Source organism: Notamacropus eugenii, chromosome 5, assembly GCF_028372415.1.
Source record: "Notamacropus eugenii isolate mMacEug1 chromosome 5, mMacEug1.pri_v2, whole genome shotgun sequence".
NCBI lineage: Eukaryota > Metazoa > Chordata > Mammalia > Diprotodontia > Macropodidae > Notamacropus > Notamacropus eugenii.
The window spans coordinates 240,403,795-240,417,648 of NC_092876.1; the positions used below are offsets into that span (position 1 = coordinate 240,403,795).

The 13,854-nt window shown below is 38.6% G+C and overlaps 1 protein-coding gene across 2 annotated transcripts in view; it reads left to right on the forward strand.

Annotated features, from left to right (window-relative positions):
* The window catches only part of AGPS (alkylglycerone phosphate synthase), a 151,598-nt gene that overhangs the window by 39,682 nt on the left and 98,062 nt on the right, over positions 1-13,854 (forward strand). For both annotated transcript variants that reach the window (XR_011967704.1, XM_072612420.1), the window contains exons 3-5: positions 2,246-2,336; positions 13,198-13,318; positions 13,423-13,497. Coding sequence is in view for 1 of the 2 variants with exons in the window: in XM_072612420.1 (XP_072468521.1) it covers positions 2,246-2,336; positions 13,198-13,318; positions 13,423-13,497 (287 nt within the window). In the remaining variant the exon portion in view is untranslated. The remainder of the gene's footprint in view (positions 1-2,245; positions 2,337-13,197; positions 13,319-13,422; positions 13,498-13,854) is intronic.

Sequence of the window (13,854 nt, forward strand, 5' to 3'; positions counted from 1 at the left end):
CTCCATGTCTCTGTCTTGAGTCTGTCTGCATTGTGTTCCTTCTCCTACTCTCACTTCTCTATCCCTGCCACCTTTCCTTGAACCATGTACAGGCCCCCTTCTTGTTTGCCTTCCTCCCCCACATCTAGGGGCAAATTTGCATTATATAAAAATTGCTTTCCATAGAGGTCTATGGAATGGTTCACTTACATAAAGTGAGAACTATCTGTGTATATGTGTATGTGTGTAAAAGTGCTTTGTAAGCCTTAAAATGCTTGCTGTTATTATCATATATAGTATATATAATGAAATATTATAGTATAACTTAATATATAGCTTAACAATTCAGTGTAGTACATTGTAATATATTATTTTTATTATTATCCAAGTGCAAGCTATTGTTATTATTATTATTTTTTGGCTTTAACTTGCTTGGTTGTATGCCTCCACTATACTTTCAGGATGTTTCCAGCTATATCGTCTATAGAACCATCACATCTACTCCTTCTCTATTAGAAAATTGGACTACATCTCTGGAATAACTCTGGTGTTTGGTAGGCCAGATTTAGCTTTATCTTGCTTGGTTCCAAGCTTCCACAGCACTGGCTAGATATTACCAATTATGCCATTGCACATACCCTTCTTCCTACCTCCCACCTCTCCTTTATTTGTTGTTTTTCCCTATTGGAATGGAAGCTTCTCGAGGGTACAGACTGTCTAGCATCTTTTCATTTGTATTTAATACAGTGTCCAGCACATAGTAAACATTTAATAAATAATAAGTAATTTAATGAATAAATGAATATAAGTGAATTTTCTAGATAATTGAAGCTTACCCTTTAAATTTGAACTATTTAAAGTGAAAATCTTTCTAGAATCTCCCTCTCCTTTTCCTTCTCCCTTTCCTTCTTATTTTTCCCCTAACTCTTTATTCCCTTGGGAATGCCATCCGTTCCCATAGCTTCAGTTATCACCTCTTTGCAGGTGACTTCTAAATTCATTCATCTAGTTCCTATTCCTTCCCGAGTTTTTGGCTGAACATTTCTGCCTGGATATTTCATCACCACTAACTCGCTGTGCCTAAAACTACTGCAGCAGCAAGAACAAAGTCTTCTTCCCAGTTTCCATAGTTCTGTTGATGGTATCATCACTCTCCTAATTACTTAGACTTCAAATATGTTTTCTTTTCCTGTTTCCTCTCTCTCTTTCACACAGGGGTAAGAGGGGCCATAAGCCACTGAATCTAGCTTCCTTGTTTTACAGATAAGAAAACAGAGGCAGAGAGGTGGAGAGACTCTCGTAGGGTCACACAGCTAGTAAGTGTCTGAGTCAGGATTTGGATCTAGATATTCCTGACTCCAGGCCTAGTGCTACAGTCACTAGGCTACCACACAACTTGTCTCTTTTTTCTCTGTAATATCTCCAATTCATCTTTTCTTCCCCATTCGTACTATACCATCCTAGATGAGTTCCTTAATATCATCTGGTCAGTTAACTCTACCCAATGTCTCTTTTTGCTTTCCAACTCACCCTTTGCACTTCTGCAAAAATGAGCTTTGTAATAAATAGATGCTTCCCCAAAGCGTCAGGAGTCCTAAATTTTTTATTGCTTCTACAGCTGAATATAAATCTTCCTGGCATTTAATGCCTTTCACAATTATTCACCCTACTTCTTTGGTATTATTTCCCACTCCTTTCATGTACTCTCTATCCTGCCAAACTTGACTTACAGCCCCGTTCCATCTGGCATTCTCATTTTTTCATCCATTGAAGCATTGCTGGAATGTTTTCCTTTCTTGAATACATTCTTTTTTTCCAAGGCCTAAATAACTTGTTACCTCTTCCGGGAAGCTTTCATGATTCCCTCTTCCCTTTTCCTCTCCAGCTGAAAAAGTTCTCTCTCAATTTAGGTGTTTATGTACTGTTCTTCTTACTATTACAGCAAGGAAGCACAGCATAGTGGGGTCAAGACGATGTGGATTCACATTCTACTTTTTTATATTCCTATTGTGTCTTAGGCAAATTATGATCTCTCGTGCCCCAGCAACTCTGTAAACCTGTGAGCTTCATAACTATTGCTAATCTTTGTTGGTCGAAAGAGTTCCTAAAAAATCACAGATTCCAGTAATGTTGACTTTCACATCTTATTTATTTTCTTTACCCTTTGCATTGGTAGTTTGTTTTTAAATGAAGCCATTTTTTTGAAGTATGTTAAAATCTTTCTAAGAGATGTTGAGAATGTAATTTTGCCTCCCCTGTATTTCAGGTACCCTCTTAGTGGCATGGTTTTGCCAGCACTTAGAGAATTTTTACAAAATGCCCTTGGAGTAAATGCGGACCACAGAACTACCTCTAAAGTAAGTAAATAACCAGTTGCAATTTTTTTTTGAACCAAGTAAATATTTTGATTCTTTTTGATCTCACTTTACTGTCTTTTAAATAAACTTTTTAGTTATTTAAAGTTTATTACATATACATTTTAGTTTTTCTTTAAGTCTATTAAAAATATATTGGCTGTTCTAGGCTAACTGTAGAATCATAGAATGTTCTAGCTGGAAGATACCTTCATTTTGGAAATGAGGGCTGAGTAACCCACAGCTAGCTAGTAAGTGGAGTGGAGGGGACGACGACACATCAGGTGTCTGGAATTCTAGACCAAGGCTCTGTCTACTGTGCATTGTGGCTGTGGTCTGTCTATTAGGTAGACCATGATCTAGGTTAAATTTGAAAGGATGATTAAATATAGCATTCTCTTTTATTTTCACAGTTCAGTTTGTGACCATCATGTCCATTCTACTTTCGCTAACCCCCAGTGCTTTAGGCATAGCTACAGTTTGATATTACTAGAACTCTGAACCTGTCTGACCAACATTTGTTCCTACCACCATTTCTATTCCCTTACTCTTTTTGAATGCATTGTCTCTTCCCATTCCCAGGATAATGAATGGTGCCAAAGCAAGTCACAAAATCAGTTAGTCAGAATTTATTTTTTAAGCACCTACTGTGTTCAGAATATGTGTTTAATATATATAAAGTGCTATGTGAAGGTTAGCTGCTGTGACTCTTCCTCCTCCTTCCCCCCTGCTCCCTCCCTTTACTGTTATTGTTGATGCTACCATGATAGGAAAAGAAAACCAAAAAGGAAATAGTCTTCTTACCAAGGAGATTCCATTTTGTCAAGGGAAACAGCAAACAGATATGTGCATATACAGAATAAATGTAAAATCAATATGAAGTAATTTAGGGAATTAAAGTACTAGCAGCTGTTGGAGGGGAATCAGGAAAGGCTAAATGTAGAAGATGGTGCTTGAATTGAATCTTGAGGAAGTAAGGCATTTTTAAAAGTGAAGGTATAGAGGATGGCTAGTACAAAGCCTTAGGGACAGGAGTTAAAATGGCCTCTGTGAGGATTAGAAAGGCTAATTTTGTTAGACTCTAGGATTTGGGACTAGGAGCATTGTGTAATGAGGCTGCAAAAGTAGTTTGGGACCAAAATTTTACATGCCTGATAGAGCTTATATTTAATCTTAGAGGCAATACAGACACACAAAAGCCAAGTTTATTCAGTAGTGGAGTGATGTTACTTGAGTGTCTGCATTTAGGATAGTTTGGAGGAAAGATTTGAGGTAGGATGACCCATTAGGTTTTCCTCTTGCTTAAGCAAGGGGTGATAAGGAGCTGAACATAGGTTAGAGGGTGATGGATTCAAGAAATATTGCAGAGGAAGAAACAAGATTTAGGTATGAGAGGGAGTACTTGTTTGAGCTTGTGAGCTTTAAAGACTAGGTGGACAGTGGTGGCCTTTAGAGTAATGGGGAAGTTTGGAAGACAAATGGGTTCCGAGGGAAAGATAATGTTTTCTGTTTTAAATTTGCTGAGCTTGAGATATCTGTGGGACATCCCATTCAAAATTTCTAATAGGCAGTTCATGATGTGGGACTGGACCTCAAGAAGTGGAGTCATTTGTTTAGAGATGACAGTTGAACCTTTTGTAATTGATGATGCCACTAAGAGAAAGAGAGCAGTTAGAGAAGATGGCTCAGGATAAAGTTTTGGGGTATACTTATTAAGTGGCATAGTAGGGATGATATTCCAATAAAGGAATCTAGGGAGTGGTCTGACAGGTAGGAAAACCAAGAGAGTAGTGTCATGAAAATCCACAAAAGAGATAATCTCCAGGAGGGGAATGTCAACATTGTCACATGCTATATAGAGAAAAGATCATGAGATGTGATAAATAAGGTATCATTATCACCTTTGGAGGGAGTAAGCTTCCAAGCCCAAGTCTGACTACATCACAGCTTTTTCCCCTCCTCTGTTCTCTACTCAGTAAACATCAGTGACTCCCTGATACCTCCAGAATCAAATGTAAAATTTGCTGACATTTAAAACCTTTTACAACCTGGCATCTTCCTCCTTTTACTGTTTTCTTATACTTTGCTTCTAAACTTTTACTCTTTAATCTAGCAACACTTGCTTTCTTGTGGCTTCTCAGAAACTTCACTCATACCACATCTCCAGAAAGTGTGCCTTTGCACTGGCCCTCTCTCATGCCTGGAATGCTCTCCCTCAGTCTGCTTTTTTTTTTTTGTCTTCCCTCAGTACTCAACTTACATCCCATCTTCTACAGGAGGCCTTTCTTGACCCCTTATAATCACCCCCTCCCTCACGAGCTACTGCTTTCCCTCTGAAATTATCTTTCATTTACACTATATCTTGTATGTAAATTTTTTTGCATTTTTTTTTTCTCATGAGAGTATGAGCTTCTTGACTCTGGTTAGGGACTGTGTTGTTTTTTTTTTTTAAATTTCTTGGTATTCCTAGCCTTAGCATAGTCTCTAATACACGGTAAGTACTTACTAAATGCTTGATCACTGACTTACTGACTGAGCGATGAAGTCAGAGCCCAGTTGCAAAGGGTTGAGAAATGAATGGGAGAAGAGTCGATAAGAGTATCCAGCTTTTTCTAAGAGTTTGGCTGATAAAAAGAGTAGAAGTATAAGGTGATAACTTGAGAAGATGGTAGAGTCTCATGAAGATCTTTTAAAGTTGGAGAGACATGGGCATATTTGTAGGCAGTGAAAAGGAAATATAGGTAGGTACTTATTGAAGATTAAAAGAATGAGATGATTCTGGGAACCGTCTGGAGAAGGGCCCTTGTAGAGACTAGAGTAATGTTTGATGTTGGAGATGCTGTCAACAGGTTGTGAGATAAAGAGAGACTTTATGGTGACTTCTATTTTCTCGGTAAAATAAGAAGCTGAGGAATGACTAGTTCAGCGTTGGGAGAATTTGAAGAGATAAGTTCTGTAACAGCTGCTTTTGTGAGTGGGCTAGAGAATCAGTTAGGCAGGTGTAAGAACATTGTTTTCTTGCGGTGAAGACCCTTTTGAGGTCAGATAATATAAATTTCTAATAGCCTCAGTCAGCTCAGTTGCTTTACTTCAGCTTTGTTAGCAACAGCAGGAGTCGAGCCCAGGGGTGGTGGCAATAATGGGGGTGGGGGGTTGGCAAAGCAGAACAGCAAGAGAACAGGGTGGCCTAGGATTCCACGGTAGAGTTTGGCATGAAATTGAAGTAATTAACCATAGGGTCAAGATCAAGAAGGAGAAAAGTGGAGTCATTCAGAAATGCCTACTTTGTTGTCAGGCACTGTGCAAAGTATTGATGATACAGAGGAAGGCAAAAGATAATTTGCTCTCAAGGAACTCACAGTCTAATAGAGTAGACAACATGAAAATTGTGTACAAACAATGTACAAGACAAGTTGGAGATAATCAACAGAAGGAAGATACTAGAATTAAGGGGAAATGGGAAATGTTTCCTCTGGAAGGTGGAATTTTAGCTGGGACTTGAAGGAAGCCAGAAAAACCAGGAGTTAGAGATGAGGAGGGAGAGATTTCCAGGTATAGGGGGACAGAAAGTGACAATGCCTAGAATTGGGAGATGTAGAGTGTCTTGTGTGAGAAACAACAGGGAGGCCAGTGTCAGTAGATTGAAGAGTATGTGATGTAAGGTGTAAGAAAATTAGAAAGGTGCGAAAGGAATCAGGTTATGAAGGTTTTGAAAGGCAGTTAAAGAATTTTTTTCTTTGGTTCTGCAGGTGATGGGGGAGGCATTGGCGTTTATGGAATGGAGGGGGTAATATGGTCAGATCTTTTGAAAAATCAGTTTCACAGTAGGGTAGAGGATGGATTGTAACCGGGGAGAGACTTGAGGCAGGGACACCAATCAGCACGAAAGCTGTTAGAGTAATTCCAAGTGTGAGGTGATGAGGTCCTGCTCCAGGGTGGCTGCAGTGTCAGAACAGCTTGGAGAACAACTGGGTGACTCAGTAAGTAAATAGAACAATGGGTCTGAAATCATGAAGACCTGAATTTAAATCTGACTTCAGACATTTTAATATCTGTGTGATCTTGGACAAGTCACTTAACTTGTTTGCCTCAGTTTTTTTATTGCCTCAGTTTTTAAGTCATAAAATGGGGAATCAAAATAGAATCTCCAGGGTTGTTTTGAGGATCAAAAAATATTAGTAAAGCTCTTAGCATAGTTCCTAGCTCATAGTAGACACAATACAAATGCTATTGTTATTATCACTAGAGGAGGAATGATATGTTTTTGTAGTGAGAGACATGCAATAATGGGGAAAATGAGGCATGTTTCTTTGAGCAAGGGTTATTTTATTGGCAGTGATTTGTATAATTGTTAATGAAGTGGGTGAGGCTGGCTTTCTCAGTTAGGTCAGTGACTCCCTACCAGAGGTCAAAAACTCTCTTTATTGAGATTCAGAAAAGGAGGGGTATGGATAGTTAGGGAGCATTATGGCTGCTGGGGAAAGTGAGTGACTTTCAGGTGTGACTGGTCACACCTTCTCTGACAATTAAGGAATGTTAAGGGCTTTATGGGATTCATCTGCCTCTTTTAATCTTGACTAGGAGACTAGAACCATCCATTTTGATCTCTTGGGGTGTATGTAATTATTATTTAAGTACAACAATTTATTTAGTCATTTTCCAGATAGTGAGAACCTATTTTATTTCCGTTTTTTCCCCTACCACAAAGAGTGCTGTGCTGCTATGATTACTTTGGTTTATATAGGACTTTTCCATCTTTGGCTTTCTTGGGGTATATGCTTAATATTGGTTTTCTCTGAATCAAAGGATATAGTTCTTGGTCTTACATATTTGTGTGAATTCTTTGTACATCTTAGATATTTTTATACCCTTGTTAAGAGAGGTTAAGAGAGGCTGCAAAGCCTTTTTCCCCCTTCAGTGGTTTCTCATCTTATTCTTTTTTGTGTTTTTCAGTTGTGTCCAGCTCTTCTTGGTAAAGAAACTAGATTGGTTTAGCCATTTTTATGTCCCTCCAACTCATTTTACTGAGACTAATAGGGTTAAATGACTTGCCCAGGGTCACACAGCTAGTATGTGTCCCAGGCCAGATTTGAACTCAGGAAGAATAATCTTCCTGACTTCAGGCCAAGCATTTTATCCACTGTGCCACTTAGCTTATTATCTTAGTTGCCTACATTTTGTTTGTACGGAAGCTTTTTTCAATATAATGTAACTGAAACTACCCATTTCTTTTTTCTGTGGTCTCTTTTATCTATTGTGTAGTTAGAATTCTTTCTAGCCATGCTGGGAGAGGTACCAGATTACATACTCTTCTAATTTTTTTCTTTTTGATATGACCTTTTTAATATTCAAGTAGTACATTAATTTTGATCATTTTGTTACAGTTTGTCTAAAATATGGCCATTTTGTTCTAAAAATTCGTCATGGAAGAAAAAACAGCTTTCATAATCATAAAAGCATCAAGAGATCTTGGTAACTCTCTAGTGCCCTTTATTCCTCAGCTTTTTTCTGTTATCTAATGTTCCTTGGACAGGTAGAAAAAACTATTCAGCATCCTTCTCATGAAAAACTCTTCATATTATAATGCATATCTCCTCATCACTTCATGTCTGTATTATCACAGTAGCTTCTTAGCTGGCTTCCCCGTATTCAATCTTCTTCTTTCCATCCTAGACTAAATATTACCTACCGTGCCACTTTCCTCATGGCATACTGTTTAAAAAAGTTCAGTTTCCTGTCATCAAATCAAAATTCTTCCACCAATTTTCAAGGCCCTTCGTAATCTGGTATTATTTTACCTGTCCAACTTTTATTTCCTACCACTCCAACATTCCCTATATTCTATTCAGGATGCTCTTTTATATTTTTACATTTTCTTCTATCTTTTCATTCTTTAGATTTTGTTTGACTGATTCTTGTTGCCTCATTGAGTCATTAGTTTCTACTTGCCCAATTCTAATCTTCATCGTAGTGTTTTCTTCAGTTAGCTTTTCCATCTCCTTTTCCATCTGACCAATTTTTCCCTTTAAGGAGCTATTTTCTCCATTTAATTTTTGTACTTCTTTTTCCATTCGACCAATTTTCCCAGTTAGGTTTTGGGTTTCCTTTTCCATCTGATCAATTTTCCCAATTAGGTTTTGGATTTCCTTTTCCATTTGATTAGCTCTTCCTTTTAGGGAATTATTCTCTCCAGTTAATTTTTGAACTTCCTTTTCCATTTCTTCAATTTTCTTTTTCAGGGTGATGTTCTCATCAGTGAATTTTTTTTTTATAGTTTTAAAATCATTGGCCAGTTTTTCTTTTATATCCTTCTTCAGACGTTCCAGGTAATCTAGTTGTGCTTGCGAGAAATTCATAGTCCCATCTGAGGTTTCAGATGGAAGTACAGTCTCAGCTCTGACCTCTTTGGTGTTTGTGTTTTGGTCCTTATCCCCATAGAAAGATTCTATGGTTTTTTCACTTTTCGTCTGCTTTTTCCGATTCATGATGTTGGCTGAGTGTTGTAGCTTTTGGTTCTTTCAGTCAGAAGGTACAGATCTTTAAGTTGAGCTGATGTGTGTCTAGGCTAAAAGCAGGCTTTTGTTTTTTGTTTCCCCGATCAACCCTGGAGTTAGCTTGTTAGGTGTGTGGGAGGGGTGGTCTGGTCTCAGGATATCTCCTCAGCTGACTTGAGGCAAAGGCAAGGTCAGGGGATGGTGATCCCAGCTTCCCTATTGTCTTCCCTTTTCCCCTGGAGGGCTGGGGCACGCCTAGAAGCTAACGCGAGTTCCCGCCCCTCCTGGGGCTCGTCTCCCGGCTCTGAGGCTTGCCTGGGTCTCAGTGCGAATTTTCTCTGCCCTGGGTCGTCTGACCCTCCAGCCGTCTCAGCCACCGTAGGAAGAATCCCCCTTTGCCACTTTTCGAGCCTCTGGTGTTATGAGACCACCCGCCCCCTTCTGCTGTTCCCGCTGATCCAGGATTAATCTGGGGAAGAATTTTATGGTTCCCTCACGGTCATCAGGGGGGAGGAGAGAGCACTTACTGATCACTCTGGCATCCCAGTTCCTGGAAGTTCAAGTAGTGACCCACCGAAGTCCGTCTTCAGGCTGAAGATTTCAAGGGCTGCTGCGCTGATGTCTGGCACTCAGCGGCTCTCACCGGCTCGGCCTGGCTTATCTCCTGCTCCGCTGGTCTCGCCCGCCACTCTCGGGCTCCTCTGGTCCCGTCCGCCCTGCTGCGCTGACCGCGCTGCGCTGTGCGCCGGGGTCTTACCCCCGCGGAACAGATCCCTCCCGTGGACCCTCCGGTCCAGCCTGGGCTCCGAATCCGTCAAAGTCCGTCACCCACTGGATTCTACACCTCCAAAGTCTGGTCTCAGGATGCTCTTTTAAAAAATATTTCATCTTTTGTTTTTGTATAATTTTTATTTCCAAATCTCCGTCTCCCCACAAGAGCCATCCACAGTAATACAATTAAAAATGAAAACACAGTTGAATAAAAGGAGAAAATACATTATAAATGCTGTAAGCATTAAATAGAATATGCTATGTTCCACATCTGTAGCTCCCACCTCTGAAAAAAGGAATAGGCATGCATTTTCTCAAAGGATTGTCTTTTTACTATCACACGAATACACGATGTTTATTCCTGTATGAGCACTTCTGCTTGCTTCCTCCTCTCCTTGGAATGACCAAAGTCCTCTTCCTTCTTTGTTCTCTGATTGTTTTAGCCTTTATGGATCTTCCTATCAAAAAAAAAATTTATACCATTTACTATATATGTATCATATGTCTTGTTTACATATTTTGTCTCCTCAACTAAAGTCTGCTGTTCTCAATGAACGTTTACTATTTTTATGTTTTTCCTTTCTGCTGAGTAATAGAGATTAGCTCTGTGGGAAGTGCTTAGCTGTATAGAATAGTAAACCAATAGGTGTATGTCTAAATGCAAGTGCTAAGAAGGGATTTTTTCCATTCTTTGTATTTGTATGCGCAGGATCTATCACAGTGTCTGGCATTAGTAGGCACTTAATATGTGTTTATTGATCATTTAGATTTAATGCCCATTGCTGAGCTTATATGAGTGTTTTCTGTATTGGTAGAGTTTATGTAAACTATGCGCATAATTTCTAAGCTGTGAATATTCTTTTTTGGGGTGATTTTGAAATGTGTTTCATCATGCAGGATTTAAGAGAAGCCTGTGTTTCCATGACCAATATAGAAAATACCAGTTGCTTACTGTAATTATGAATATTTTAGCAAGGTAACATTGCTTAGAAAAAATAAAATGGTAGAAGAATGAGAGGTATTCAGAATGATATGGTGTGTCCAAGAAGCAAGAAGTAATCTTTCTTTCATTCTTTGCATTTAGTAAGGTTCTTTTACTAGCTTTTTTAAGATAAAGGAAAAATTAAAGGTGGTTTAAAGGAAAAGAAAGTCAAAGGAATCTCTTATTTACCTTGTAAACTTTTTTTTTCTAGTGAGTTGAAGACTGAAAATCAATTGTTTATCTGTCCTATGTTACTTTTAAAGATGACATTATAGAAACATACAGAAAAGTGGAATTTGCCAGGAACTAGAAAGAAAAAAATAAAAATATAGACAAGTTTTAATTTTAATTTTCTTCTTTCCTTAACCATCTTTGCATTCTGGCTTCTGACCTAAACACTCAACTGAAATTGCTTTCCATAGTCATAATGACCTCTTAATTATCAAATCTCATATCATTTTCTTAATCCTCATACTTCTTGATCTCTCTGCCGTCTTGGACACTGTGGATCATCTTGATATCCCTTTGCTGTCCTCTTGTCTCTAGAGGACATCTCCTTTACATTCTCTTTCCTTATGATTTTCATGATATTTGACAGGTTCTCCTCTTGACTGCTCCTTTTCAGTCTTCTTGGATCTTCATCCAAGTTGTACCTACTAATTGGAGTCTCTGAAGGCACTCTCCTGGCTCTCTCCCTCTTTATTATTTCCACTGGTAATCTCATCAGCTTTCATGGTGTTGCATAGACATTATCATGTCTCTGCTGATGATTCTCATATCGACTTGTCAGGCCCCAACTTGTCTCTCAACCTTCCAGTCCCACATCTTCAGTTGGCTATTAGGCATCTTGAACTGGATGTCTTGTAGACAAGTCAACAAGTCTAAAACTGAACTTCTCTATCTTTTTCCCTAAATTCTCCCATCTTCCTAACATCCCTATTATTGTTGAGGACACTGCCATTCTTCTAGTTCCTAAGGCTCACAGTCTAATTGTGGTCTTTGACTCCTCACTGTTTTTTCCCTTCTTCCCCTCACTCTCCCACAATGTTCATTGTGTTGTGAAGGCCTGTTGATTTTACATCTTTATAGTATGTCATCTTCTCTTTGAGATTGCTATCACCCTGGCACAGGCCGTCATAGCCTCATACCTAGACTATTGCAGTAGCCTGCTGGTTCTTCTCCCAAGGCTCTTTCCACTACAGGTCATCTTCTACTCAGTTGTTAAATTGGTTTTCCAATATAACATATCTGACCATATCATCCCCTCCATTCAATATTCTTTCCTACAGGATCAAATATAAAATCTTCTATTTGGCTTTTAAGCCTCTTCATAACTTGCTCCCTTTCTAATCTTACACTTGTTATCCCCTTGTAGCACTTTCCCTCTCCCACCCCATTTTGCCATGTGATTCTTAGCCTCTTTATTCCTCACACATGACACTTCACCTTGATTTTGCCCAAAATGCTCATTGGGCATTTTTGATGCCTGTCCCTTATGCCTGGAATACTCCTCCTTCTCATCCTCCTAGATTCCTTGGCTTTGATATCTCAGCTACATCCCCACCTTCTCCAAGAAGCCTTTCTTAGCCCTCTTTAATTTTAGCCTTCCTTGTTTGTACTTACTTATTTGCATGTTGTCTCCCCCGTAGACTTTGAATGTCTTGAGAGCAGAGACTGTCTTTTGCCTTTCTTTGTTCCCTAGTGTTTACCACAGTGCCTGACGTAGTGGTTACTTGATAAATGCTAGTTGACTTGACTTAATAGTTTAGGTGAAAATTCAGAAAATCCAGAAATCCTCTTCACCTCTCACCAAATGTCACTTAATTTTCTAGTAATGGAACTAACTGAATAGAATTGATATTAACCCACCTTCCCTAATAAGAAAGAATAAAGAAGGGAGGCAGTGCAGGGAAGTGATTTATATATTGACTGTAGTCCAGTAAGTAATTGGGAACTATAAAGCAGTTATGCATCAGCTTTTAAAAGCTTTTGATGTATTTATCTGTGATTTTTCTGGACTTCGTAAGATCAAAGCAGCTAGGTGGCACAGTCCGTAGGGCACTGGACTTAGAGTCAGGAAAACCTGAGTTCACAATCTGCCGTCAGATGCTAATATAAAATCCTGGACAAGTTACAACCTCCATTGATTGCTTCAATTTCATCTGTAAATGAAGGATAATAGTTGAACTTACTTTCCATGGTTATTGTGAAGGTAAATTGAGATATTTGCAAAGTGCATTCTAAAACTTAAAGCACTCTATGTTTTTCAATTGTGTCTCCTTGTCATCCCCATTTGAGTTTTTCTTGGCAAAGATACTGGAGGGGTTTGCCATTTTCTTCTACAGTTCATTTTACATATGAGGAAACTGAGGCAAACAGGGTGGAGTGATTTGCCCAGGGTCACACACCTTAGTAAGTTGTCTGAGGCCAGATTTGAATGTAGGAAGATGAGTCTTCCATACTTGAGGGCCCTGTGCTCTATCCCATTGCACCACCTAACTGCCCCAGAATACTATGTAAATGTTAGCTGTTGTTGTTTTTATTATTATTAAAGTACTGTACTTCAGCTTTTTAAAAAACAATACTATAAGTAGAAGTAACTTTTTTTGTTTTCTAGGCATCTTTCAATGCTAGTGATGTACCTCCTTCTGTTGTAAAAGAAGATTTTCTTGATGACCTTAAAGAAACTAGCATTTCATATTCACAAGAAGCAGATGATAGGGTATTCAGAGCTCATGGTAAGATCCCTGAGCATGAAATCTTACTTTCAAATTCTTGCCTAAAAGTTCTTTTAACTTAAGGGTTGTTTTTTTTTTTTTTTATTTGTTTCATTTTAAACCAGGTCATTGTCTGCATGAGATATATTTGCTCAGGGAAGGAATGTTTCAACGAATTCCTGATGTAGTATTATGGCCAAGTAAGTTTTTATGTATATGTGTGTGTAGTGCCTGAGTTCTCACGTATATGTAGCACTTATGTGATGATTATCATTTTGGATTTTTATTTGTTACTATGAGAACTTTTGCAAATTTACAATTGAGAAGCATGCCATTCTTTCATAGCATAGGTCATATAAAATTAAGGTAATACAGTCTATCTTCTGGAAAGTCTATAGTGATATAATTATATATAAACACAAACACATTTCATAAATATAGCCAACATAGTACAATGGAAAGAGCACTGGACTTGGAGGCAGAGGACCTGGGTTTCAGTTCTCAGTTCCCAACCCCCTTGACTATGTTGTTTTCTCATAAAGTAAGGTTGACAGTAA